Raw genomic sequence first — 26321 nt, forward strand, 5'->3', positions numbered from 1 at the left:
GACAGAACTGCTCCAAGTGCGGGCTATGCAATTGGTCTTAGAAAAAGGTCTAATGCGGAGCCAGTTTAAAGGGAGCAGGTGCTGGCTAACTAACTTTAGGAAGAGGAAAGGCTTTTCCCTCCGAAGGGGAACATGCATATGCGAAAAGTTTTGCGGAGGAGCACGATGAAAAGCTTCACAGTTTTCAGAGGTTCGTTCTGAACTTGGGGCGCAACAACGGCTACATGCTTGGGCAAATTGGGAATGCCGATCAGACGCCTCTTTACTTCGACATGCCTGGCACCACAACCGTCGAGAAGAAGGGGGCGAAGCAAGTTCGCGTGCTGACATCGGTCCACGGTGAAACTACAGTGACGGCAATGCTCTGTTACACTTCAGATGGGCACAAGCTTCGCCCGTACCTCATATTTAAATGGAAGACGCTCCTGAAAGAAGTTTTTTTTTCGAGTGGTGTGATCGTGCAGGCCCGCGAGAAAAATGGGTGCGCGTTGCAATGGATGTCTTACGTTTTTTTTTTTTCCCCGCGGTGGAAATCGGGTGCGCGTTACAATCGAGGGCGCGGTAGAATCGAGTAAATACGGTATTCCACGAGTTCAAGCCTGCAGCATGACAAACACGCCAAGCAAAAAAAGGTAAAGAGGCGCTAGTGTTATATCTAAACCAAGTGGCGACGTCGGCATTGCCAATAGGCACAAGCAAGGACAGAACCAGAAAACACTTGCTGGAATTGATTTACCAGAAGCTCGGACCATTGCGCATCAGCTGGCTGTGCTCCTGCGCAACTTGAGTTGTTGCGACTGTGTGAGTCGAGTTGCGAGACTGCGTGGCTGGCGGCCGTGCAACTGTGCGGTTGCCATTCGTGATGGTGTCGATGATGAACACAGTTCTTGTCTGGAGTGAATGCAAATAATGAAGAAGTTGGGGGCGATAAAAAAACGAACAAAAAAAAAAAAACGCTTGCATTCAGGTTTTCGATGCGTGTTCAAAAAACCCCAGATAGTTGGAGCTACTTTGGATCCTTCACACCTCCACTGCTACCAATCCAATTTAGAATTCCTCTCGCTTAAAACTCCTTAATTTAATCAGCCCTTCACGGTGCTTTGGTAGAGCTTGTGTAACAAGGTAGAGCATGTTTTAGTAGAGCTTGTGTAGCTGTTTTTTTTTTATGCTGTTGTTTATTCGGGATATGGTTTGAATTAGGGTTAGGGAAATGTGGGGGTGCTGACACCTTCCGCATACCTTCCAAGTCTCCCGGATTGGCCGGGAGACTCCCGGATTTGGTCCGTTTCTTCCGTTTGTACGATTATGAAAATCTCCCGGAAATCGAAATTTTTGTGTGTGATGCCGTCTTGACAAAAAAAGCAGCTCAATCCGCTCCAGGCTTTTCGAACCTACCCCATTTTATTATGAATGAGTTTTAGAGGCGTTCATCTAAACGTACAGTAAAATCTATGCGAAACCGCAGCAGAAACGAATTCGTAAAATTCATCCGCGAAATTTCACTAAGTCTATAGGGCCTAAATTCGAATGTTCCAAACACATTTCCTAATCGCGGTGGGTGATACGAACTTTAGTACGCAAATAGTCGAATGAAGGCAGAGAGCAGCGTACTCCAATCTTCGTAAGTACGCGTGCAACCGGCGCATGCACTGTCTTCTACAGTGTGCGTGATTGTCGTTGCCACAACCGCTGTCGACGGAACCGTAGTCGCTTTTCACGCGATCCTGTATAACTGACTGGGCTCGTATCCCGGATGTCGCGGCTGCATTTCTGATGGAGGTGGAAATGTAGGCCCGTGTGATCAGATTTGGGTGCACGTTAAAGAACCCCAGGAGGTCGAAATTTCCGGAGTCCTTCACTACGGCGCCTCTCATAATCATATGGTGGTTTTGATCCTGTATAACTGACTGGGCTCGTATCCCGGATGTCGCGGCTGCATTTCTGATGGAGGTGGAAATGTAGGCCCGTGTGATCATATTTGGGTGCACGTTAAAGAACCCCAGGAGGTCGAAATTTTCGGAGTCCTTCACTACGGCGCCTCTCATAATCATATGGTGGTTTTGAGATGTTAAACTCCACATATTAATCAATCAATGTATAACTGACAGTGTCCCGAAAGTGTGCGTGCATCCAACGCTCAACCAGTCAAAGCAATGCTGCTTTCTGCAAACCCTGCGGACAAAACCGTGGGAGATGCGATCTTATACGGCACAAAATGACTTTGTTTTGAAGGCGCGTGTGCAATCAAGCACACGGGGGTTGAAAAAGGAACTACCATTGGCCACGACCACCGCGCACATCATCGTGGTCGTGGTGGTGCGATAGCGATCTACGAGCTCCGAGGGCATGCAGCGGTAGACTAAAGGCAGTTAAGGCGTAAATAAAAAAGTCGCAGTTTCGCTGCAAGGGCGAAGCAATGAGTGCGACAGCAACAATTTGGAATGTCACACTGAGACTGGCAAGCAGATCGAAACGCGCAGCGCGCTGCTCACGCACAAATGACGCACGAAAACAATACACACAAGACGAGAGCGAACTAACAACGTTTAGTGCTCGACACGTAACGCGCTGTTTATAGAAAAGAAAAAAAAAAGCAATGCTCGATACATAATCAAAGGTACGGATGAGTACAAACTAACAAGTGTCCCAGTTATACCTCACTGTGCATGAAAAGCGCGCTCTTTTCGCAAACGGGGCCTGTGCATAGATTGAAGATACCTTTGTGGGCCCGGCAACTAACCCAATCGTTTCAGTGAAAGCTGAAGGCACACGATTCTTCCCACCGAAAGATAAGCGCTGGCGCACAAGCATCACCCCCCCCCCCCCCCATCATTGGGGCAAAGTACGCGTCAGAGATAAGGGCGCCTCGGCGCATTGCGACGAGCTGGACACCAAGTGCGGGCGGCTTTTTTTTTTTTTTTTTTTCCTTTCTAGAGTGTTAATATATATAGATAAGTATACATATACGGTGAATGACGGCGGTGGCGGCAACGGCAAAAAACCAGCCTAGACTGTTGATAACGAAGGGGCCAGACACGTTTTGCCGTTCCTGTTAAAAGAATCTAGTAGGGAGCAAAGCTTTGACCCGTGTTTTTGCGGCAGCCAGCTGCGCCGTCTCGTCCGTTCACGTGTGCCCCAGTAAGACATACACGAGCTGTTTTGAAGGAAATGAATTCTGCTAGTTGTGTTGATCCTTTGAGACTCTCACCTTAGTGGGAAACCCTACCTTCGTGTGTTCGGCCCCTCCAAGTCGACTGCAACGGCGATGTTTGCACTTGAGATTGAGACTTTCCACACCCCTTGTTTTTCGCGATGTTTTTTGTTTGTTTTTCCCTGGGAGTTTTTTTGGGTGCCAAAAAATAATATAAGCAAATAATTCAGCCCCCCCCCCCCCCCCTCGCTGCGGAAATCTCCTGGATTCAGAATCCTTGAACTTGGCAGGTATGCCTCTGTAAAGTTGTTCGTACCTCATGGCGCATGTGTCTCGCGCATAAGCCGCATTCAAGGGTGACAACTATCAAGTGGTAGGGGGCGGTGTGCTCGCCAGCGGTTATTACCACGATCATCATCATGATTAGAACGGTGGCGCCGGCAGTGACACTGGCAGTGGCGCCTCGTGGCAAGCTTTGTGGCGTCAGAGGAGAGATAAGTGCGCCTCTGTAGCATGTGGTGGTTGGCGCGAATGTTTATCTCTAGCGCTTACGATGAAAGCTCATTAATTCAAACTTCAATAATTCTAATTTACGGATAATTCGAACTGTAAGTTATGGTATGGCCAAGCTCCATACAAGCCTATAAATAAAAAAGCCCGTTAATTCGAACGTGATTAGGTTCCGCCGCGGATAATTGGAAATACTCTCCACCGCACTGGTGGCTTGGCTAGTCACTTGATAGAGCGGCTGCCGAGTTACGAGGCAGCGCTGACAGGGAGCGGAGAGAAAAACGTAGAAACTGGCACGAAGGCCAGAGTGCAGAAAATAACGCCACTTGCTCTTCATCCCCCTCCACCCACAATCTTTTTCTCGGCGACTGCCTGCTCTTCGTCCTACGTAACTTCCAAGATTTGTTTTTTTTTAAGCGCATATCTCGGAGCCTTTGAAAATCTTGCGTAGTTGTCGCTGTTAGACGACAGATGACATGACCAGCACACAGCAAATCGGGTGCCTCGTAGCTTCGCCCAGCCTTCTCTGCAGTCCGTCTCGGGCGTGCGTCGTACACCTCGGTTGTTGGTGCTGGAAGTAGCTTCCGACTGTCGCGATTCTTTGTGTTGGTGTTAGGCCTCGGCTAACATTTGTTGTGGTAGCGCCGGTAGTAGCTTCCCGTCTCTTGCGATTCTGCTGCTCCGACTTGATGGCGTGTGCCCGCGGCAAATACCGTGCTAAAACACTTCAGGAGAAAGCTGATATCCTGCGGGAAGTGGACGCGGGACTCTTGCCTAAGCAAGATATCGCGAAAAAGGGTAGGATACCGAAAATGATGCTATCTACTTTATAAAAAATAGGAGGACTATTGAAGACACGTTAGAGGCAGAAGTTGCGAGCAAAAGGAGGAAGTTGCGGCCTGCAAAGTATCCTGACCTCGAGAAAGCGTTTCTCATTTGGATAAAGGAAATGCGTTCGCAGGACATGCCACTGAGTGGCCCAGTCATACTGGCAAAGGCAGCGGACTTCGCCATGCACCTAGACTACGACGACTTCGCTGCTTCAGACGGGTGGTTGCATCGTTTTCGCGAGTTCTACGACCTCGTTTTCCGTGCTGTGTCTGGTGAAATAAGTGTCGTAAACGTGGAAACGTGTGAAGGTTGGCGCTACGAAGTGCTTCAAGGCTACATGGAGAAGTATTCTCCACAGGACATATTTAATGCGGGTGAAACTGCCTTATTTTTCAAATTACTGCCTGCCAAAACTATCTCGTATGAAGGCGACAACTGGACGGGAGGAAATAAAAGTAAAGAACAGATAACTGTGATGGTCGCTGCGAACATGATTGGGACCGAGAAGTTGCCTCTGTTTGTGATAGGCAAATCGAGAAATCCTCGTTGCTTCAAGAACATCTGGTCCCTCCCATCAGACTACACGGCGAACAAAAAGGCCTGGATGACGGGGGAATTGTTCGCGCAGTGGCTGGGGAAGCTTGACAAGAAGTTCGAACGCTGTGCGCGAAGTCCTGGTTCTTGTGGACAACTGTTCGGCTCATAAAGTCAACGTTGAGACGAAGGCCATTGAGCTGGCCTTCCTTCCAGCAAACACGACAGCGGTACTGCAGCCCATGGACCAGGGTATAATTAGAAATTTGAAATAGTTTTATCGGCATCATATGTTGGTAGTTATTGCACAAAATAATTCGTTCCAAGTGACGCTCCCAAGTGCACTACACATGCTTGTGCGTGCTTGGGAGCAAGTGACAGCGCTTACGATAGCAAATTGCTTTCGCCACTGTGGCTTCAGCACCGAAGCTCTGCCAGCTGACGAGCCACCGGTTCTCGAACACGGCGTCACCGCCCCCATGGCGGATGTTTTGGAGGACGTTTGCTTTGCGGACTACGTGGATGTGGACTCAAGTGCAGTGGTGTGGACTCACGGATGGCGACATATGTCAGATGAGAAGTGCAGAACCTGTCGCTGCCAGTGACGATGATGAAGAGGAGGACGAAGCACCAGTGTGGCCCTCTGCTGCGGAAGTGATGGCCAAATTGAATGCCGCCCGTCTTTTCTTAAGTTTTGAAGAAGGTGGAAAAGAAGCCTTCCGCCAAATTCGCTCGTTAAGAGTAAAAAGTGCTGGCTGTCGCCTTCAAGGAAAGAAGGCAGACCGCGATCGCAGATTTTTTCAAAAAATAAATTATGCCCTACTCGCAGTGTACTATTCTTGTTATTCACTTTCGTTAGATTAAACTTCCGTTAATTTGCATTAATTTCCCCTTGTGGTTAGAATTGATGAGCTTTTACTGTATCTCTAGCGTGACCGCGGGTTGCGCATCGGGGGCCCTTGTGGTCAGTCAAGCATTGGCAAAGCCGCCTTGAGTGTGTTCTCGTGTGTTTGTTAAGTTTTTGAGGGTTGTGTTTTAGCGTGTTGATCACATTTGATGCAATACTTCGGCTGACAATGTGGTAATTCTAAATGTAGTTAAACAAATGTGTTTTGTTTGGTTCGTTCCAACCGCGTCTGCTGTGTCCGTTCACTCCAACAGCCTGGCTCTCTCCATATCAGACCCCACAACACATATACCGTATTTACTCTCGTAACGAACGCACTCGCATTTTAAACGCACCCTCAACTTCAGTCGTCGAAATCTGTATTTTTTTTTTCCTGCGCAATAAACGCACCCCCTACATTCGTCTGCTGCAGTCCCACTAACCCACACACGTTGCCTCCTTGCCCATTCGATCTTTTTCGTTTTTTAGTTTTATGCCGACCCCCTTTGGCCACCTCGGCTACCCCCCCCCCCAATAGCTTGCTACAGCGCGCCGAACAGTGTGAGTGTAGAAACATCACAGCTGATAAACACACAGTGAGTGAAGGTCACGAAACTGCCCGCACCGAGCAATGGTCGCTTTCTGCAAATACAAAACTTCAAGGCCTACCCACATGCCCGTGATTTTTTCGAGCAACGACGACAGGGTTTGCCGTCGCCATAGCTGTCGCGTCTCAGGTTTCTGGAAAACCAGAAAAAACAGCTTGTCCCGAAAAATGATCGTGACAATTTCCGCAACAAGGTAGCACCCCCGATTCCCTTTTCTAATTTGCTCTTCGTGCTTTGTATCTGCGCATTCCTTAAAAAGATCACGCCGATAACAAGTAACGTCTCGTGTGAACAGCAAGACTGCAGCCGTAGTTGGTCATTAATCTTGTTATCGATGGTTTGTTTCGGACGCTCGGTGGTGGCTTGGTGCAATGCCAACAGCGGTGGCGCGGTTGTCGTGCGAAGTTGCCACGAAGTTGGTAAAGTACATCGTAGCGTCGTATTGCACGCTTCTGGGTGCCCCTCGAGATCACAGCAGATTCCACTGTTGAGGTTAAACGATTGCGAGAGAAGAAAGCCGTGAAACGCTTTTATGGAGTGCACGGGCGGCACCGAGACAGCTTGCAGAAAATAGCACCATCAACCACCGAAGATAAGTGAACTGCCACAAAGAAGCAGTTTCCAAATGGTGTACACGTATGTCAATGGGCCTTTTCCTAGTCCGAACAGCGCCTCAAGTGGAGATCGTCCAAATCAAAACTGGTGGCCCTTGGACTTCGAATTTGTCTGCTGCATGCCGGTAGGCAATCTCGGAGGCTTTCAATCGCTCCTCTCTTTGGGGGAGACATTTGCGTGTTTGTGGCACCAGATGTCTCTTCGTCAGTACGTGTTGTCATGTTTTGGCCACCAAAAATCGTGGCACGTGTCACCTCGTGGCCGGCGAGCATGCGCAGACTACGTACCCGAAAAAGGCACACTTCGAAAGGCTAAGTGGCCGAAATTTTTTTTGTCATTATGGAATTTTTGCTCATCCCTTAAATACTTTCATGAGGTGTGCCCCGCATAATAAATGTATCCCCGCTTTCCTTCGATTTTCTTAGGGAAAAATATTTATTGATATGTGGGGTTTAACGTCCCAAAGCCGCCATATTAGTGGAGGGCTCCGGTAATTTTGACCACCTGGGGTTCTTTGACGTGCACCCGAATCTGAGCGCACGGGCCTACATTTTCACCTCCATAGAAAATGCAGCCGTAGCAGAGATTCGATCCCGCGACCTGCGAGTAAGTAGCAGAGTACCTTAGCGATATGTGGGGTTTAAGGGGAGATGCTACTCGAAAGAAGTTTTTTTTTTTATTTCATGACCCAGCTCCTTGAAATTTTAGGTGTTAGTAAAGCTTGCAGTGCTGATTTCATAACTGCAATTATTTTTTTGATGGCTATAGTAGTTCCGGAGTTACTACAACTTTGATATCAAAATATAGGGTTTTTTGTGCACAGACTGAAGCTTACTAAAAATTTTCACACAAAATTGCAAAATGGCTCATTCTGCTGCACTTGAGCAGTACAATACAGAAAAGTACCTCAAGTAGGAAATTTATTTGCTACATTAAAAAAAAAATTAAAAGTACTAAATGCATATTTTACATCTCTCTATCAGTGTATCAAGTTGTGTAACAAAAAATCTGTGATGTATATTGCAACCTGAAGTAGATACTTGTATTCTAGAGTGGCTGATTAAGCTCTGTGCAAAATTTCATCAAGATAGGACTATTTTATGCATAAAAAAGATTGTGCACAAGATGAGAGAATTACCTCAAAACGGAAATCGAGAAAAATGCATTTGAAAGTTGTAAATATGTTTACTCATGATTACACAGTGCGATTTGCACAAAACTTGGTGATATCATAGAAGGGACACAGCTAGAGCACCTGAAATTGTCCAGCTCCATATGTGGATCCTTCTCGCCGCTTGAGAAGGGAGTCATCAAGGCGCGCTTTTTTTGCCATGTTCCGCCGATGAGCCCTTGTCTCGGCTGTTTCACACACAGACATTCTTTCGATTCTCCTCTGGTCGCGGGATTCGCCCAGGGTGATCAGTTGATCTGGTGGGACTACACCAAGCTCCTCTAGCACGTGTTCAAAGCTTGAATGTCCTTTATTGAACCACAGCACGGCCATAGCAGCTGCAGTTTCCACTGTTGTTCGGGAGGCAAACTTAGTCTTCGGACACAACAACCAGATTTTGCTGTTCAAAGATTCTGCAGCATTTTGGGTCTTCCCTTGGATACAACGCACCAGCAACTTTTCATCTGTGAGGCCCTTCTAAATGGGAAGCACAGCCAATCCTTGAGCCTTGGTCAAGATTGGTGTGTGGTCGGGTGGGGCCTTCCCAAGCGCTTCGGCTCGCCTATGCTTGCACCAGGAAGTCACCCCTTCTGGACAGTATCGGTGGCTGTCTGCTGTGTTGCTCGATGATGAATGGAAATATGAGGCCCAGATGGCACGATGCATTTTCAGAATATCACCTCTGAATGGAAATATGAGGCCCAGATGGCACGATGCATTTTCAGAATATCACCTCTGTTGTTTGTGATTGCAATACGGTAATAGTTCTGCAGCTTCTGAATTGTGCCATCTGTCAGCTTTTTCCCTCGTGGAAGTCGTGTTGGCAGTTTCCGAAGTGCAGTGCCTAGACGCTTGGCCACATGGTTTGTGCACTCCTCCTTGTTCACAACAACTTCACCATATACCTTGGCCTCGGCGACAGCGGTATAAGCTTTGCTGTCCCCATCACTGAGGAACTTGGTGAAGCGCAATGGTGTTGTGTATGAGGATGTCCTGCCCCATATGTGCAAAGCTGCCTCAGTCTCCATGGCATGAGAGGAGCACTGTATTTTTTCGCAGACAGGTGTGTGGAATGCTTGCCATATTTCTTCCTCATCACCCAAGTCCTGGTGCCGGCTACAGGCAAGGCAGTAATTCGATAGCACTTCAAAATCTAGGCACAAACCAGTGTCCACAGACACAGCAGTGCCGATGCTATTGTGGCTCTTGTGCCCTCTTTTTTGCCATGTGCCATCATACATGACAGCAACATCAGCCCCATCCACTTTCTCTTTAGTTATCATCCGCGCTTTCGCCAGGTTTTCTTGCACAGCTTCGGTAGCTGCAGCATGAACTTTTTTGCCGATTGCAATAAAAGTCTTATGATTGGCAGTCCAAGAATAGCGCAAAAACGCGACAGCTGTTCATGCCCAATGCCTATTGCACGCGCAGCCACAACTACCTTCACATTGACAGCGAAGCTGTCGCGCGAGCTGCCGCTTCGGTAGCTCCAGTCATCACCGGCATCGGTGGGCTGTCTTTCCGGCAGAACACGCCGCGAACTATGCGCGGCAGAAACCACCGACTCAGGACACTCACTGTTATCACAGTGCAGCTCGAGGAACGAAGAGAGGCCTTACGTTTACTTGCGGTGTCGCGACCGACGAGTCCAGCGGTGTGGCATGTTGGACAAACAGCACAGCTTACCATCGATGTCAGTGCGCCAATGTCGCAAAATACTCTGCTCATAGAGCCACCAACACTCTTCGTTCTCTCGCTTTCAAACTGTTCAATCTTTTTTTCCGGTGCGCTGATGAACTTGATCGCGGCGTCTATTTCGTCAAAGTTCCCGCAAGTCGCCGAATCCCCGCTGCCTTGATTAGGCCTAGTGGCCCGCGGCTCGCATTCTTCTACCGCTGCTTTGCGCTTCGGCTTACATCGACGCCCTTGGTACTTGTTCTTGCTTGCAAACTTTCGTGCTCGGAAGTCTCGCTTCTTCGAGTTATCTATGGTGAACTCGGAAAAACGTAGAAATGCACGGCAAGTGCCGATCGTCGCAAGCGCTCAGCGAGCGAGGCCGATCAGATGTAGCCAATGGCGGCCTCGGTAGCGTACCATGTGACCAGTAGAGATGCTCGAAGCGGCTGCAGCTTGGCTGTAAACCGACTTGGAAACGACTGTTTTGTGAAATTCCTCACTAAAATACGAAACTAGGGAGACGCCTGTACACTAGAAGGAGCCTTGATCTACGTCACCGAACAAACCCCGATGGCGGACGTCATCGTGTTACCGAGTGGCGGATTTTCAAAAATAGCCGTCAGATGCGCGAATTCGCGACTTTGGGAGCTACCTTCGCTGGCACAGATCGACTTTATACCACTTTCTTGTTTGAATTCAGCTATGACCTTTGGGGAAATGATAGTTGAATGATCAAAAGTGATTTTAGAAACAATATCTCAAAAGGGGAAATTTTTGCAAAAAACGTAATTTTTCGACCCGCATCTCCCCTTAACGTCCCAAAGCCATCATATTTGTGGAGGGCTCCGGAAATTTTGACCACCTGGGGTTCTTTAACGTGCACCCGAATCTGAGCGCACGGGCCTACATTTTCACCTCCGTAGAAAATGCAGCTGCAGCCGAGATTCGATCCCGCAACCTGCGGGTAAGTAGCAGAGTACCTTAGCCGCTAGACCACCACAGCAGGGCGAGGAGGAAAATAAAAGTGCGTTCATTACGTGAGTAAATACGGTATTTCAACTTCCATGTTGTACATCAGAAGTTATTCAGATAAATTTGTTCAGCTGAAATAATCAATGATAATGGCAGTGTGTTGAAGTGGTTGAAGTGTCACTGAAAGAAGTGAAATGAATGACATCACAATTGATGTTAATTACTATATATTAGTTACTATATGACACAATAATCAACATATCATATTTTAGTTGCGATAGAAATTTGAGTGCCTTGAAATGAACTAAAATTTGTGCACTTACAGGCAGTCATTGTTAGGTTGCACCCGAAAGGGTCAGGCAATTGACAGTGCGCTTTTTTGTTTTTCGACTTTCACGTGGCGTTCTTTGACCTTCTAGGTCAGTGCCTTGACAACGGTGGTTGGCGGCACCTTCTGCCCGTACGACGGCGAGCTGACCTTTGTTGGCAAGGTGATGGCAGGGCTGCCCATTGATGTCTGCCTCACCAAGATGATCCTGCTCGGCTTCGTCTTTGGCGTGATGGAAGACTGCATCATCATGGGTGAGTAGGTTACGGCTTTGACTTTGGCACAAATAACTGTGAAGTACTTGTATGGCAGGGTTTAAGGGGGGACATGGGTCTTGGAGCTCTCTCATTTATTTTTTAACCAAATGTGACTAAAGTTGGCATGCTTACTTAGTTTGTTCTCCTGATTCTAAAAAAATTATTATTTTTTCTGTAGCTTCATTAGTTAATCAAATAATCAAGATAATAATTTCTATTCTTACCACAATAGAAAAAAACCACCTGTCAAAAATTTATAAATGACATAGGGATTGACAGTAGAAAGCATAAGACATACAACATAGGAAGCACTTTCACGATTGGGTCATTATTTCTTACTTCACAGTACACTTAACTTCACAGCCCTGAATGTGGTCATTGTGTGGTCACACGAAAGACTAGTTTGAAAAACTTGCATCAAGAGAAATCAAAATCTGCTTCCTATGTTATGTGCTCCAAACATGTAGCTTCATGCTGCAAAAAAAAATATATATATTCTGCTATCTGTAATAGTTTCAGATATGTTGCAGTAATTTTCATTTCGAGAAAATGAAGAAAAAAGAGAATTCTAACATTTTTAACTGTAAAAATTTATGTACTTATAATTACATAGCCATTGACACATAAATGAGTGCTTAGAAAGCCTAAGGAGTGCAATGCTGTAAGCTGATCGAAAATTGAATGAGTACTTCTCGAATTACAGCACAGTAAAGTTCATTGCATGTAACCAAATACAGAAATTTTTATATTAAAATAAAAAAAAATGAAGCTGCCCATTAGAAATACGCTCTCAGCATTGTTTTTCGTGCACATTTAGCTACATTGTGCAAAAACAATTACAGCTCTAGCTGTCCTAGGTCCAGATTTACCGAACAAGCAAGAGAAAGTGGTCAAAATCTGTGCTTCGAGAATAATGCTGTTAAAACTTTATTTCGCCGTTCCGAGAGAAAATTATCATGGCACACATACTTTTAGTCAGTTAATATGCACCGGGAATGTAATAGGACTGATTGTTTGCACGAGCGTGTCATTTATTCTAGTCCTGTAGCAAGTTGTCGCCGGGTGCTCGTCTGCCGCGAGGCCGCTTATCAGTTCGGTGTCTGTACTGACGGCGATGTGCGACAATTGTGCGCGCGTCATCCGCGATCCGTCGAATAACACTGCGATGTTTTCCGGCTTGTCCAGAATGGATTACCCGTAAATGTCGCGAACCAAACTTGCTTCCTCGCTCATCGATTTCGAGGCTACGCGAGTGCCGAGATGCTAGTTTCCCTTTCACGTAAGACTGCCGCATTTTCGAGCGGAGATTGGGACAACGTTGCGAACACGTCATTAAAAGCAGTCTACCGGTTGCCAGTAGCCTCCACTGCGGGGGCGGCGAGCATGTTCACCGCGAACAAATTTACTTCCCGTTGATCGTGGACGCGCGGCATACTCCACTCTGACGACCCGTCGCGCAGATCAAGGTCCTTTCGTTTTGCGGGGGAACCGCGGCATTGGCGCGTTTAGCGATAAGACTGCGCTTCCGTTCCTCAACTACGAAGATTGATATCTCTTGTAGCTTCACTTCTGCTTTTTATTTGCCGTCTCCTAACTGATGAGGCTGCACAGTGATTCTCAGTAACGTTGTTGGCAACCATTATGCTCGTACGTGAGTTAGGCCTACACCGGTGACTCGGCGATCGCCGTTGACCGCGACGACTTCGTTATTCTCGTCGTCCTGAGCCATAGCGGGGCTCTTTCTGAAGTTCACAGCGAACGAACTACCGCCGCACCCGCTTCACAAATTACTGGAGCACTGAACTTCTTTATGCCGCAGGCAGTCAGTAGCACCATGACAAAATGGTGCATGTACCTGCACGTCACGATGGTGAAGCAGACGCCAAAAGAGCCCCTTGGCCAATCGGATGCCTAGGTTTTCTCACGTGCCCCAAGCAGTCAATTGAATCGCGCGCTAGTGCTTCTTGATGACGCGTTTTTGCTAAAAAAAAACAATGAGCAAGGCGAGCCAGCGGTGAAGGGAAATTGAAGATGAAGAACGACCCTTCCAACCGAGACCAAGATGAACACGATAGCTCATGTGTAACGGCAACAGCTCGGCGTGGAAAAAGCGCGATTTTAGAGTCAATTTGCGCTTGCATTCATCTCACAGGGATGTTATAAATTGATTTTGCGCCAGAAATAATGACGCGAGAAGCTAGAAACTTCTCAGATAGGTGCAAAAATAGGTACAGATTCCGAAAATGTCAGCTTCAAAAAATCGATTTTTTTGCGATTTTTGGCTTTCTAAGACCCATGTCCTCCCTTAAGGTGCCCCATAATTTGTTCAAGCACCTCTGAAAATGATGTGTACTGCGTTTCGTGACCAGAAAACTCTGCTCTGGTGTTTACTTTCTCAACAGAACGAAACCTGGTGACGTGAAAATAAGCAAATAGATTATACCGTATTTACTCGCATAATAGGCACACCTCCAGTTTGGTCGTGAGAAATCAACATTTATTATTTCCGCGCAAGATAGGTGCACCCCAACCTTGGCCGTGATCAGTAATTCTGTACCGTATATTTACGTTAACTGAATCGAGGAAAATGGAAATAAAAAGTCACGGCGGCACCGCTGCGCCAGCTCCGCGGGCTCGCTGAGTGTGGAAGAAGGGCGGTTGTGTGGGTGTCAGAGTAAACTTGGTGCTGGCGTAAATCTGGCCGCGTTCACTCTGCATGGGACATGCGACTGTGTCCTCGTCAAGTGCGCATTGAGTTTCCTGTCAGGAAAAGCGTCGTTATCGCGTTTGCTACCTTGCCCGCAACTTTAAAGGCTTTTCGGCTTTCCGGCGCGAGCTTTCGCCTTTGCTGCCACTACGTGGACTTGCACAAGGTCGGTGGACTTTTGTCGTTGATTGCCTGGCAGCGAATCTAAACATCGTATCACACGCGCTGCTCTTGAATCAGTTGCTTGAGTGCGATCTTTCCGATGCCTAGTCTTCATGTCGTGTACAAACTTTTTGCAACATGCTGAATAGTAGGCTTGCTAGGCTTGACGCTTTTCGGTGGCAGTCGTGGGTGATCAAAGCTGCGGTTTAGTGCGGAATCAATGTAATTCTTTTCGGTGGCTCTACTTAAAGAAAATGGGGTTTTGGTGGCGCTTGTAGCACTCGAATGGTGGTTTTTGATTCGATTGTAATGTCTTGTATATGTGGCGTGAGGTTAACATCGAACAATCATTACTGTTTGGTGCACAAAATTTCGGTTGTGATAATGCGCACAATTTAGGTGGCCTAAACGTAATCTGTGAATTTTCACCATGGCTCTCTCTTTTTTTAATTTTTTTTCGTGTTCATTTCGTTGGCAGCGCGGGTCTATTGATGTTAATTTTTGAAAATTTTTTATGCACACCACATCACATGCCTCGATTCTCAGACACACGACTAGATGCTCAACACGTTTCACACTATGTAGTGGGGATATTCGTGACTTCGGTGACATATACGTATCAATAATCTATGCTGTAGTTGGAAATAATGTTTTCCAAAATTTTACCCCGCGTAAAGGTGCAGCCTGAACTTGGAGCTGGATTTCTTGTGAAAGAAGTGAGTCGATTATGCGAGTAAATACGGTAATAAAAGTGTGGACTGTGAGAAAGAAGTATGCAACGGTCACTAACTCTTCATTTAATCCTTTGCACTGGAAACTTGGCCAACAAATGTGGTGGCAGGTTTGGCGGATTGGTAATGTTGCACTGTGGCCACCAAAGCTGTGTTGCAACCCCAGGAATTTGTTGCTTGCCTTTTATCTGTGGTTATGCTGCCTTACTAATGTGCCAAACTTGCGACGATTTTAAACTTGGTGAATACAACTTGACAAATGCCGTATTTCCTCGCGTAATCCTCGCACCCGCATAATTCTCGCACCCCCCACATCGCCCAACAAAAATACGATTTTTTTTCCTTGCGTAATTATCGCACCCCCGAAAACTGCGGCAATAATGTCGTCTGCTCGTTCCAGCCACTGATGATGATAGTGCACGCTATGTGGCGCCATCTCTTGAGCATCAAGCATACTGTTATTGCACCGAGATTCAATTCAATCCAAGCCAACTCAAAGCAGCAAGTGCGCATTGCGGCGTGTCTTGTATGTTGTGTCGGTAATCTTGTCACGTTATGGGGTGATACTGAAGCTACACAGCTGCTTTCAAGTTGAAAGTGATTGACCGTGCACTGAACAACGACAACAGGGCCGCCGGTAGGCCCTTCGGAGTCGGTGAGTTTTGTGTTCGCTGCTGGTGACGGCAGCTGAAAGCCACCAAGACGCGTTGGGCCTGCCGTGTGCTTAAGACTGAGATTGATGGCAAACTTTATTTCTTCAGAAGGGAACTGTGGACGATTCTGTTAAGTAACCATCAACTTAATACTGACGTCCTACGCTTACCTTTTGAGGGCTCCTGTTGAGCGACGAACGCTACTGCTACGTCCGCAACGCACACAAGCTTTGCGTATGGTATTCTGATTTTCGACTATTTGATTGCACTTTTTGTGTCTCGAATAAATCTGGCCTTGTGTTGAACCTCTGCTTTTTATTGTTGAGGTAAGTTTTAATTAGTACTTCTCGAAGCTTGGTGTTAGTTGCTGGTGTGAGAATCCCGATTTGCGGCCACTTCATTGTTTTTTCGCTCTGTACGTTTTCCTGGAAAGTTTTCTTCGCGTAATTCTCGCACCCCCCAACTTTGCACCCGTTTTCCGCCAAAAAAGTGCGAGGAATATGCGAGTAAATATGGTATGTCCGGTTAGTTGATATTCTTATGTCCATTGTCGAACAGCTGTTCATTGGGGTCTGATGAAGGGGTCATTCTCCGTAATGTTCACTATGATTCCTGCTTCTCACTCTGTTCTATATGGCTTCACCACAACAGTGAGCGGAATGATTTTTGCGCCTTAACACTCCACCGATTCTGGCCCTTGCACCACAAAGCACCACGCAACATCACACTTCATCTATTAGTCGCATTACCACCTAAATAAGTAACGCTGCTCTACTCTGCTGTTAGCTCTGGAAAAAACAAAAATTTGAACAAAAATTTGCCTCTGAACAAGTTTTTCTATAGAAATTGGAACATCCGTCCAGACTAGACAAAAATTGTCACCCTCCTTTTGCAACATTTGCACCGACACTAGTGGGGATGACGGGTTGTTGTGAAGTACCATAAGGTGGCTTATGCCATTGTTGTATTTGTGCAGGCAGTTTTCGTACATCCTTGTTTGAAAAGTGTTAGCAAGCATGAAATGCCACTTGGCTTTTTTGCCAGATGTTAGAATAGCTTTAGGTACATGTTACTGTGTTTCCAGGTTTTAATTTTCTTTTTTTTCCATGTGCAGCGGCTTGCCTCTCCATCCAATCGATGTTCTCAAGGCCATTCCAGAAGTTGCTTGAAGTGTACAAGTGAGTATGTACTTGCGCACAGGCAAGACATTGCTCGAGTCCCGTCACTGACGTACACGTTGACGATTTTAAATCTTAGTTTTAACTGGCAGGTATACTTCAAACAGCACGGCTGGTACTGGCAACGTACCGTGTATTTTTTTGAGAAACCCCGTTAACTCAAACTGTATAAGCCTTTCTACAGTTATTTTGAACCTAATTTTGGCGTTTGAAGACCCTCATCCAGTAATTGAAATCTCGTCATGATCACTTTTGCATCATCCTATCTGTGAAACAGAGGAGGCAAGTGCCGATACTATAGGTGCGTGGAAAGTAGCCATCGGCCATCCTAGCTTTCTCTTCCTGATTACTGGCAAGACGAACGCTCAGCCTTTGGACCATTCCTGTCAAGAGTACACTGCACCTGTTTCCTTCCCCTATCACCCTCACCTCCTTCTTACAGCCTTGCCTTTCAATGTGTCTGCTCCCAGTCTTGGAGAAACACACATGCTTCCCATAAAGGGAACCTGAAGTAGTATGCGAAGCAGCCGTGCGTCTAAAGCTCTGTAAATGGGTGCTCTCTGTTCATCACCGTTGGCTTTCGTGGCTGCGCACACAGCTGCTTTGCGAGCCCTTGTTTTTGCCGCACTCATGCTCATGTCTTCATTCATGCTACAACGCTGTGGGAGAGAAAGAGGAGTAAGCGCTTTTATTGTACAGAGCCGAACAGCGCCGCCAGCGGTCTCCACTCGTACCAGAGTACGTGCCGGAGTGGAGCGAGCGCTCTTATTGCAGAGCCATCTAGTGGGTCAATAAACAATTGTATCGGGCCAGTTGGTAAGGATCCATCTTGCTAGGAAGCGCAGCTACTATAACACAGAACACACAACACAAGCGCTTACAAGAGCGTACATGGGACCTCGTCTTAACGTCTCTTTCACATATTCAGGAAGAACGACGTCATCTGTGGTGTGAATGTTGCCTTCAGCAGGTTTCAGCAGGTAAGCGCTTGTGTTGTGTGTTCTGTGTTATAGTGGCTGCGCTTCCTAGCAAGATGCATCTAGTGGGCACTTGGAGTACTAGCATGGCTACGATGACAGACAAGCCCCGACCATAAGCTGCTTCACATCTAGATGTGCACACCACCGAAAACTGAACTCAAGATGCGACGCCTTTCAGCTCGGCTGCCTTTCACCTGGGCGGGCCCCTTGTGCTGTGGCGCGCTGCCAGTGAGGGCTCTGAAGCAGCTGTCACGCTCTGACTTTGCCACTTGTGATGCAGTCTGTGAACTTTGCGGCGTATTCGTTGTGGATGTTTCCAGGTCATGACATGCTATGTTTGCTTTTTGTCTCGCTTTTAGATCTCGCATGGCGTGGGCCGAAGGATCCTTCAGTGACTGCTTGGCCATGCTCAAAGCCTACAAGGTATGAAGACCACTTGGTAGGGCACTAAACACCTGCAAGGTTGATAAAAAGAAAAAAAAAATGCAGAAAACGAATCTAGCAACTATATATATTTTTTTAATACGAGTGAGCAGTGTTGTTGAAAATTTAATCTAGCTCGCATTAGGTGCACTTCAGTTTCAGTTTATTGCTTTCAAAAGAAGTATTACATGATCGCCAAATGTACAGGCGAAGGTTCCCAAGTGAAACAACTGTAGTGGGACCCCCCCGGTTAAATCCGTTAATTATGCAAACATTGAGAATAACAGAACAAGTTACCAATGTTTGGTAAAATCGAAACATATTAGATTAAATGTTTACTACATTCGGATCAGTGGAACATTCCGAACCACGAATGTGTCATTTTGCGTGTTGGTGACCGGTCTGGCGAGTTTTCAATAAGCCATTGTTTCATTTGGACATAACTGGAACGTTCATCCTCTCTCGCGCCTCGGCACGCAGGTGTGGCAGGACATGAAAAGGCAGGGGGCGTTCTCAAGGCGCAATGGGCTCAACGAGCGCGAGTGGGCCTCGCGCAACTTCCTTCAGTACAAGCGGCTGCTCGAGGTGGAGCAGCTGGTCCGGGAGATCCAGATGCGCCTTGGCAAGTTCAACATTCGCTGCCTGGATCTGCCAAACCAAGCCCCGGTCAACCAGGACAAGCACCTTGTCATTCTTCGGGTATGGGCTGGTCGGTCTTCTGCATGTTGTGAAAAAGATTAAAAGCAACCAATCGCAGTTAATTCAAAATGAACCGGGAGAAAAAAAAAACAAGAAATGCATTCGGATCTCATTATGCCGCAGGTCGCGGGATCAAATCCCGGCTGCGGCGGCTGCATTTACGATGGAAGCGAAAATTTTGAGGCCCATGTGCTTAGATTTGGGTCACGTTAAAGAACCCCAGGTCCGGAGCCTTGCACAATGGCGTCTATCATAATCATATGGTGGTTTTGGGACGTTGAACTCCACATATCAATCGAATCTCATCATAACAAAGTTGCATCGTACACGAAAATAATCCGAAAATTTGGTATTCCTAACACTATCTATTGCAAGACCGTTCATTTTTATTTACTTTGGTATAACTGATATTTCGTTACTGTAAAAGCCCGCATATAATTCGGACCTGCATTAGTCCGGGTTGTAATTTGGAGATAGCAAACTCGAGAAAGAAAGCTTTCACTCGAATATAGCCAGAGTAAAATCGAAAAATGCATTTATTGACACTCTTCCTTCATAGTCGTCGTTGGACGCACTCTCTTTCGAAGATCTCTTGTCGGAAATGTTCTCCCACAGCATATCATCCTGAGTGTCATAAAGCGCGTTCGAGATGGAGCACTTTTTGAACGAGCGGCAAACGAGCACCTCGGGAATGCAGGCCCAAGCCCCGACTATCGAAGAGCACAGCATCACTGGCGAGGCTCGTTCTAGCTGTCCGGCAGGGCTCGCTTCTGATTCTCCGGACCTCAACTACTCCGTCTACAGGCGCTTGACATAGTCCTTAAATGGCTAATTAAGGCCCCCATCAAGTGGCTGCAGCTGTGATGTCTCTCCCGGGATGACGGCGAGCTTGGTGCGGGAGTCGTGCAGAAGTCGCTCTGCAGAGGCGGTCAGGTCACACCGAAACCCGTCATGCACAAGCATTGAAGGGAGCTATGCAGCAGTGCTCCGGGTTGTCGACAACACATGGACTTTATCCAGCCAAGCACTAGCAATTCGTCCATCTACCCCTTGTCCTGGCAGCGTACGACAGTTTTTGGGTACTCCCCCTTTGGCAGTGTGTTTCGTTTGAACAGCATGTATGGTGATAGCGTGCGACCGTCTGGGGTTCAGGACAACATTACAGTCACCCTTGTTTTTTTCGTTCCCAGTCGAACGCAGGATAACTTGCCTGGAGCCTTTCAGATGCACCGTTTGCATCGAGGGCATACCAAGTTCACCGGCATTTGATCCCCATTGCCGATCTGGCCCAGCTGAAAGGGACAGCCTTTCGCAATGCAATTACATACTTTTGAAAATTCACAAGGTCCTCTTCGTAGCTTTTGGTAGCTTCTTCAAGATGAATGTACGCCAGCATAGGAAGAAACAAGCGCGGCGCATGACAAAATACACCCAATGCTTGCTCGCTTTGAAATTCTCCGGCTGAGTGCCTTTGTCTAGGGCGATTTCCCTCGCCTTCGCTTGTAGCAGCTCAATGTTAATGGCAAAATGTACAGCTCGCTGCTTCCGCACCAAGCGTGCGAGTTTTTGTTCCTCGTCAGGAAATGCTTCATTTTTTGGTCTGCGCAAACTTTTTCGCTGGCCGCTGCAAGCAAAGAGGGCGTCGTTTTGCTTCCGCCACCTGCGAATATTCCGCTTGTTGACTTTGAAATGCTGCTCTGCGGCACAGTTTCCAATGCTTTCGGCAGCAGCGATAACTTTCCTTTTAAAAGCAGCAGACTGCCTGCGCGGTGCTGATATGGTGTAAAATCATAGGAGCAATATTGTGGTTGTCGTTATGGGCCCAAAGTTGAAGCAAGAGCCACTGACCAGTGTTTTACGCATGCATTTGTAAGATCAATGTCTGCTACCACCGCTAACACTACCGAGCACCTAGTGCGTAAGTGTGCAAACATTTGATGATGATGATGATAGCACCGCGCTATGCCGAAACTAAAATTGAATTTCGGCCGAACATTCTTGGGACCCGAATACAGTACGGGGTCGAAATTTGTACCCTTAAATCTAGAAAAAAAAAAGAACCGGGCTATTATCGTGCTTTTACGATCTGATCAGCTGCACAAGTCCCATCACAGATATACCGTAAATACTCTTGTAAGGGCCGCACTTTTTTTTTTTTTTTCGAAAATTTTGCAAGGTGCGGCATTTACACGAATGAATAAAGCCGATGACAGCTCACCAAAGGTCTGTACTGTTTATTCAACCGTAGCAGAGTGCAAGAGAGTCATAAATTACATGCCAGGAATGTTTTTATTCAGATTCCATTTCGCTGTCGCTGTCCTCGTTCTCAGAGGAGCTCGCCTCGACGTCCGTGTCTTCCCAAAGACTGTCATCTTCAGTGCGCTTCATGCAGTTCGAAATGCCTGTTTTTCGCAACTACTTCTACTGACATGGCATGCCAAGCGTTCAAAATCCATTCACACACCTGTTGGAGCGACTCCCGCTTCAGCCGTCTTGTAGGAGTCTCATGAACGCCTCCAACCATCCATTCAGAGTAACATCGGTGAAATCCCACTTTGAATGGACGGTTAACGTATACGTCGAGCGGCTGCAGCACACTCGTCAGGCCTCCGGGAATAACGGCCAAGTCCGTACCAGTTGTGGCAAGTCGGTTCTTGACGCGGTCGGTCAACGAGCCCCTGAAACTATCCAAAACAAGGAGGGCTTTCCGTTGTAACAGCCGTCCAGGTCTGTTTGCCCATATGGTCTTAATCCAGTCAACGACCAGTTCGTCGGACATCCAGCCCTTCTATTGAGCACGTACGACGATTCCCTGAGGGAACTTCTCTTTTGGGAGAGTCTTCCTTTTAAATACGACGTACGGCGGAAGTTTCCTGCCATCTGCCGTTATGCACAACATCACAGTGCACCTCTGACGTTCCGCACCGGTCGTGCGCACAGACGTACTTTTCGCATCTTTCAAATCTACTGTGGTGCTTTTCGGTGCATCGAACCACACAAGTGTCTGGTCCGCATTCCCAATTTGGGACAGATCGTACTCATGCTCCCTCCTGAGAGCATTCACGAAGCGATGAAACTTTATAACATGGTCTGTACTCGCGCGGCAGTTTTTGCCAAATCGTCGTTCGGGGCCGAATAGAAAGCTGGTTACGGTTCTTAAGGGGGGACGTGGCAAGTAAAACTAATTTTTTTATTAATGTACTGTTTGTGATGAAATTTGGTGTAGTCCAGCCCCGACTTTCCTTGAATTGTGCTTGGGGTGTCTCCATGTGGCGAGCTATGTTGAGCGGTTTGACGCGTATCGTGTCGGTCGATACGGCGTAGCCGTCTCTTTGTGTGTTGACGACGTAGTTGAGGAGCTGGCTTTCGAGTTGCGGGTACTTGCACTTTTTCCCGCGAAATGCCTTTCGGCTCCTGTATGTAGCGGCGAGGGCATCTTTTTGCTCCATCCAGTAACGCACGCGCTTCTCATCGACGTCGTACTTTTGTCCAGTTGCTCGCTTCCCGTGCTCCTCGGCATAGTCAATCACTTGCAGTTTAAATGCTGCAGTGAAGGATCTAAGATGCCGGCCCATCGTCTGTCACGTGCGCTGGCTTCTGCAGGGTTCACTACTACCAACAAAGTGACACCGACGACACCGATTTAAAGTCACGCTGCCAGGAACGATGCCAACAAAGAGGCCGCACAAGGCAAATATGGCGGCGCGCTTTAAAAACTGCGTGGTCGGCGCGTCGGCGGAAGTAGAATAAAAGCGCGAAAAGCTTGCAGTGCCATCTGGCTGTAAATGAACTAACTACATTTTTCTGGCAGGACTTTTTGAACTTTATTAATATTTTTTTCGAAATTTCCGCTTTCAAAGTTGGGGGTGCAACCCTTAAACGAGTATATACGGTACTCTTCAACCTTCATATAGCGAAATATTAGTTTATCAAAGTGAAATTAGAAACAGTCTAGCAATAGACATAGTATTAAAAACACATTTATAACACATTTTCGGATACAGTTAAACCTGCTTATAACGAACCTTCATGTAGCGAATTACTCGGTATAACGAATTTTTAATATTTCCCGCCATTACCTCATAAAAGCACATGTATTTGCGACCTTTATGTAATATAGTGACAGCGGGAGACATCTTTCCAGTTTTCGGCGCCGACAAAATTTTGTCTTAGATTATGTCATTTGGTATGAGCATTCATCATCCGCTGTTGCCCTGCCACTGACAAAGCGCGGATGCGGGATGCGGTGGCTCGTGGTCCCGGCGATTTTCATGCGAAAGCGAGCGTTTGCTATTGCGTGCAGGTGTGCGCGAGGTGAGCAGGCAGGCGTGCACTCCACGAGTCGACGTTGCCGCCGTTCTTGCCGCCGCGGGCGCATGCGCGGATGAGCCTGCCTCCTTCGCAATCACTCGTTTATCGCCACCAACAAATTGTAATGTTATACGAAGTAAGGCTGGCAGCCAACTCTTTTGGATCCGATATTGTGGAATTCCTACAAAACCTTGGTGTAAGCAAATACGGCCGCTCCGTAGAGAACTGCTCTTTTCACACAATCTCTTCGCACTGATGCTTGCCGAGATAGCGCGTGTGCCAGCGATCACGGGCGCTGCCCTACTCGAGCGATCTCGCCCCCCCCCTCCCCCATGCTTTTTTTTAATTGTTTAAGACGGGTGGTTTCCTTGTTAACTGAACATTCGACGGCAGTACTACGCGAGGGAATGTTATCATATGCGCCAGGTGGTAGGGACTGGCCGGATCATTTGATCTCTGATTCAGCAGCACTCACGCGCTTTTAAGTGCTTATAAAAGTTATGGTGCACATGGGCATGTTATTGATTTGGACTTGTTACGGAACATGGCGGTGACGGCGAAAACCCGCAGGGAGTGTCCATATAATAGCTATCGCAATAATTACCGCTAAATAAGTTCTCTGGGTTAGCTCTGCCAACAGTTTCCCTTGTGTTTAATTTGTTCGTTTATTTTTTAAACATTTTTACTGAACCTGCATATAGTAAAATCGTCTTCATAACGAATTTTTCTGGGTATTTGTCAACTTTGTTATATCCAAGTTTAACTGTATAACGAACCTATTTTCGTGTAAGATGCAACTTTGTTTAAGGGTGGACACAGCTTTTGTATCGTGAAAAATGGCAAGAAAATTGATTTTTTTTTCAAAATCAAGTTTTCAGTTTCTGGAACCCTTTTTCTCTCTGATTCCAAAATATCTATCCTGAAAACCGCGCAAAAGTGCTTCAGAAAATTTGTTGCACCCTTCTAGGTAGCGAAAGTTTTTCTGGAAATGACAAGAAAACATAGATTTAAAAAACTCGTAACTTCGCGAGGGCGTGATCGGAAGCCGTCTTCTTAGGCTCATCGAAAGAGCGTTTCTCGGTGTTCGAATTTTTCGCCTCAGCAGCTCCTCCCTTTAATTCCATTAAAAACAAGCGCACAAAAAGCAAATACTTGTCGGTCATTTCGAGACACCTGATTGGCTGTGGCCGCCATGTAGCCCCGGCTTTCCTCGCCATTGGCCCGATGCTCGCTCCAGGAGATCGTCGTCTGCTGCTTGTTTCGCGAGGACGTGGCTGTCAAAAATCGCTACTTTGTGGTGTGTTCATGGCTCGACGATCACTTTTCATGCAACTATGTCTTAGTTAGGAGCTGTAAAGGGATGCTGTGTCCGATTATAAGAGCGGGCCCGCGGTCTATAAGCACGGCGAGTCAACGGAGTTATCTTTTAGGCTCAACTCCACTGACGGCGAGACAAACGTTGTTGGCGAAAACGACGTGCTAGCGCACTCATGGCAACGTGCTCATTCGCAAGCAACAAAGCACATCACTTGCAAGCTCCTCGGAACCAGGGATGGGCATTTTGTGCATCGGCAGCAGACCCCACTGTCAAGCTCCTCAACCCCCCTGTCCATTGTCAAGAATTGCTCGGAACAGCGGCTAGCAGTTTCGTGTGCCCGCATTCGAAAATACGATAACAAGCGCAGTGTGCACCAGTTTTTTGTCATCGTAGGTACACATTTCGCACATCGTCACTGAAAGCTGCCGACAAGTGCTTTACACGCCGGCTGTGCTGTACAGTGGCTGCGCATTTCACGGTCATATGGAGGGCTATCCATAAGTTTTCGGAATGCAGTTTAGACGTGCTTGGAGCCTTGCTTGGCATCGCCGCAAGCGTCTATGAATGCTCTGAGACAATGAAAGCCTGATAGATTAGCGTTTGTGCGACTGGCCGTATGATGATGCGTTTCAAGGCTATAGTGGCAAAAGATCATGTATGAAGCAGGGGCACGAGCTTTTATATACCCGACTCACATCATTGAATAAAGTGCAAAAAAAAGTTTCTGTGCCACCAATTTTCTGCCCGTAACTGTTAATCATTTTGAAAGAAGGCATACAGTCAAACCTCAATATATTGAACACAGATATATCGAATTATTCCTATATCGAACGGTTCCTATATCACGCGGGAAATCGCATGCATTATTGATTTTTTATTTCGAACAAAGTTTGACGTATAAAGGATATATCGAACTCAACCACCCCAAACCGCCCGCGCTCTATTGACAGGCGACGAGCTTTCCCGCAATACTCGAAAGTAGCGGTACAGCGGCGGGCGTTTACGAATGCTGCACACATCGACCGTGCTGGGAGCGCCACTTTAACGTAGCGGCGTACGCACGCCGCAGCCTTGCGGTAGAGGTTCTTGAATGAGAAAAGTGAAGAGAAAAGCGCAGAGCTGTTATTGTCTTTCAATACGAAGGCACCGACACGGCTTCGTGCGGGGCAAGGGGGAGTGGGAGTTAAAGATTGAGGAGGAAAGTATAGGAGGGAAAGGAGGCAGACGACTGTCTCGGACGCGGCCCGCGCTGCCGCCATGAAAGGGAAAGCAGTGAGGCGAGCCGGCATGGGCGCGCCATGTGCGCGCTTTACACCCGAACTCATGCCGCAGCCTTGCAGTTGTTGCGGTCTCTATGGTGTCGACGGCACACTGCGCACTTGTTGCAAGCTCCTCCCCCGTAGCATCGGCAGGCATCGGTCGTTGTGCTCGCAGTGTTCGTGCGTTCGGAGTTAGGCCTGTTGCGCGCTGTGGTGCGCGACAGGCCTAACTCCGAACGGCGGAGCTCACGGATGTGGAGATTGTCGCCGAAGCTACTGCTGAGCAGCCAAATGAAGACTCTGCCGAGGTGGATCCCGCAAGCGCTGATAGTGCCCCGCTCCCGATATCAGCTGAGGTCG

General features: G+C 47.3%; 2 protein-coding genes across 4 annotated transcripts in view; one reads left to right on the plus strand and one right to left on the minus strand.

Annotated features, from left to right (window-relative positions):
* spn-E (tudor domain containing 9 protein spindle E) overlaps positions 1-26321 on the plus strand; it is a 176914-nt gene that overhangs the window by 77975 nt on the left and 72618 nt on the right. For all 3 annotated transcript variants that reach the window (XM_075866907.1, XM_075866908.1, XM_075866909.1), the window contains 4 exons: positions 11375-11537; positions 16908-16971; positions 18311-18374; positions 18855-19073. In XM_075866907.1, coding sequence (XP_075723022.1) covers positions 11375-11537; positions 16908-16971; positions 18311-18374; positions 18855-19073 — 510 coding nt within the window. The remainder of the gene's footprint in view (positions 1-11374; positions 11538-16907; positions 16972-18310; positions 18375-18854; positions 19074-26321) is intronic.
* On the minus strand, positions 8649-9730 carry LOC142765623 (uncharacterized). The gene is made up of 2 exons (XM_075866910.1): positions 9040-9730; positions 8649-8986 (listed from the first exon to the last, which is right to left on the minus strand). Exons 1-2 carry the CDS (start codon positions 9587-9589, stop codon positions 8784-8786), a joined length of 753 nt encoding a protein of 250 aa, XP_075723025.1. The 5' UTR covers positions 9590-9730; the 3' UTR covers positions 8649-8783.

The sequence above is a fragment of the Rhipicephalus microplus genome, chromosome 6, assembly GCF_043290135.1.
Source record: "Rhipicephalus microplus isolate Deutch F79 chromosome 6, USDA_Rmic, whole genome shotgun sequence".
NCBI classification, from domain to species: domain Eukaryota; kingdom Metazoa; phylum Arthropoda; class Arachnida; order Ixodida; family Ixodidae; genus Rhipicephalus; species Rhipicephalus microplus.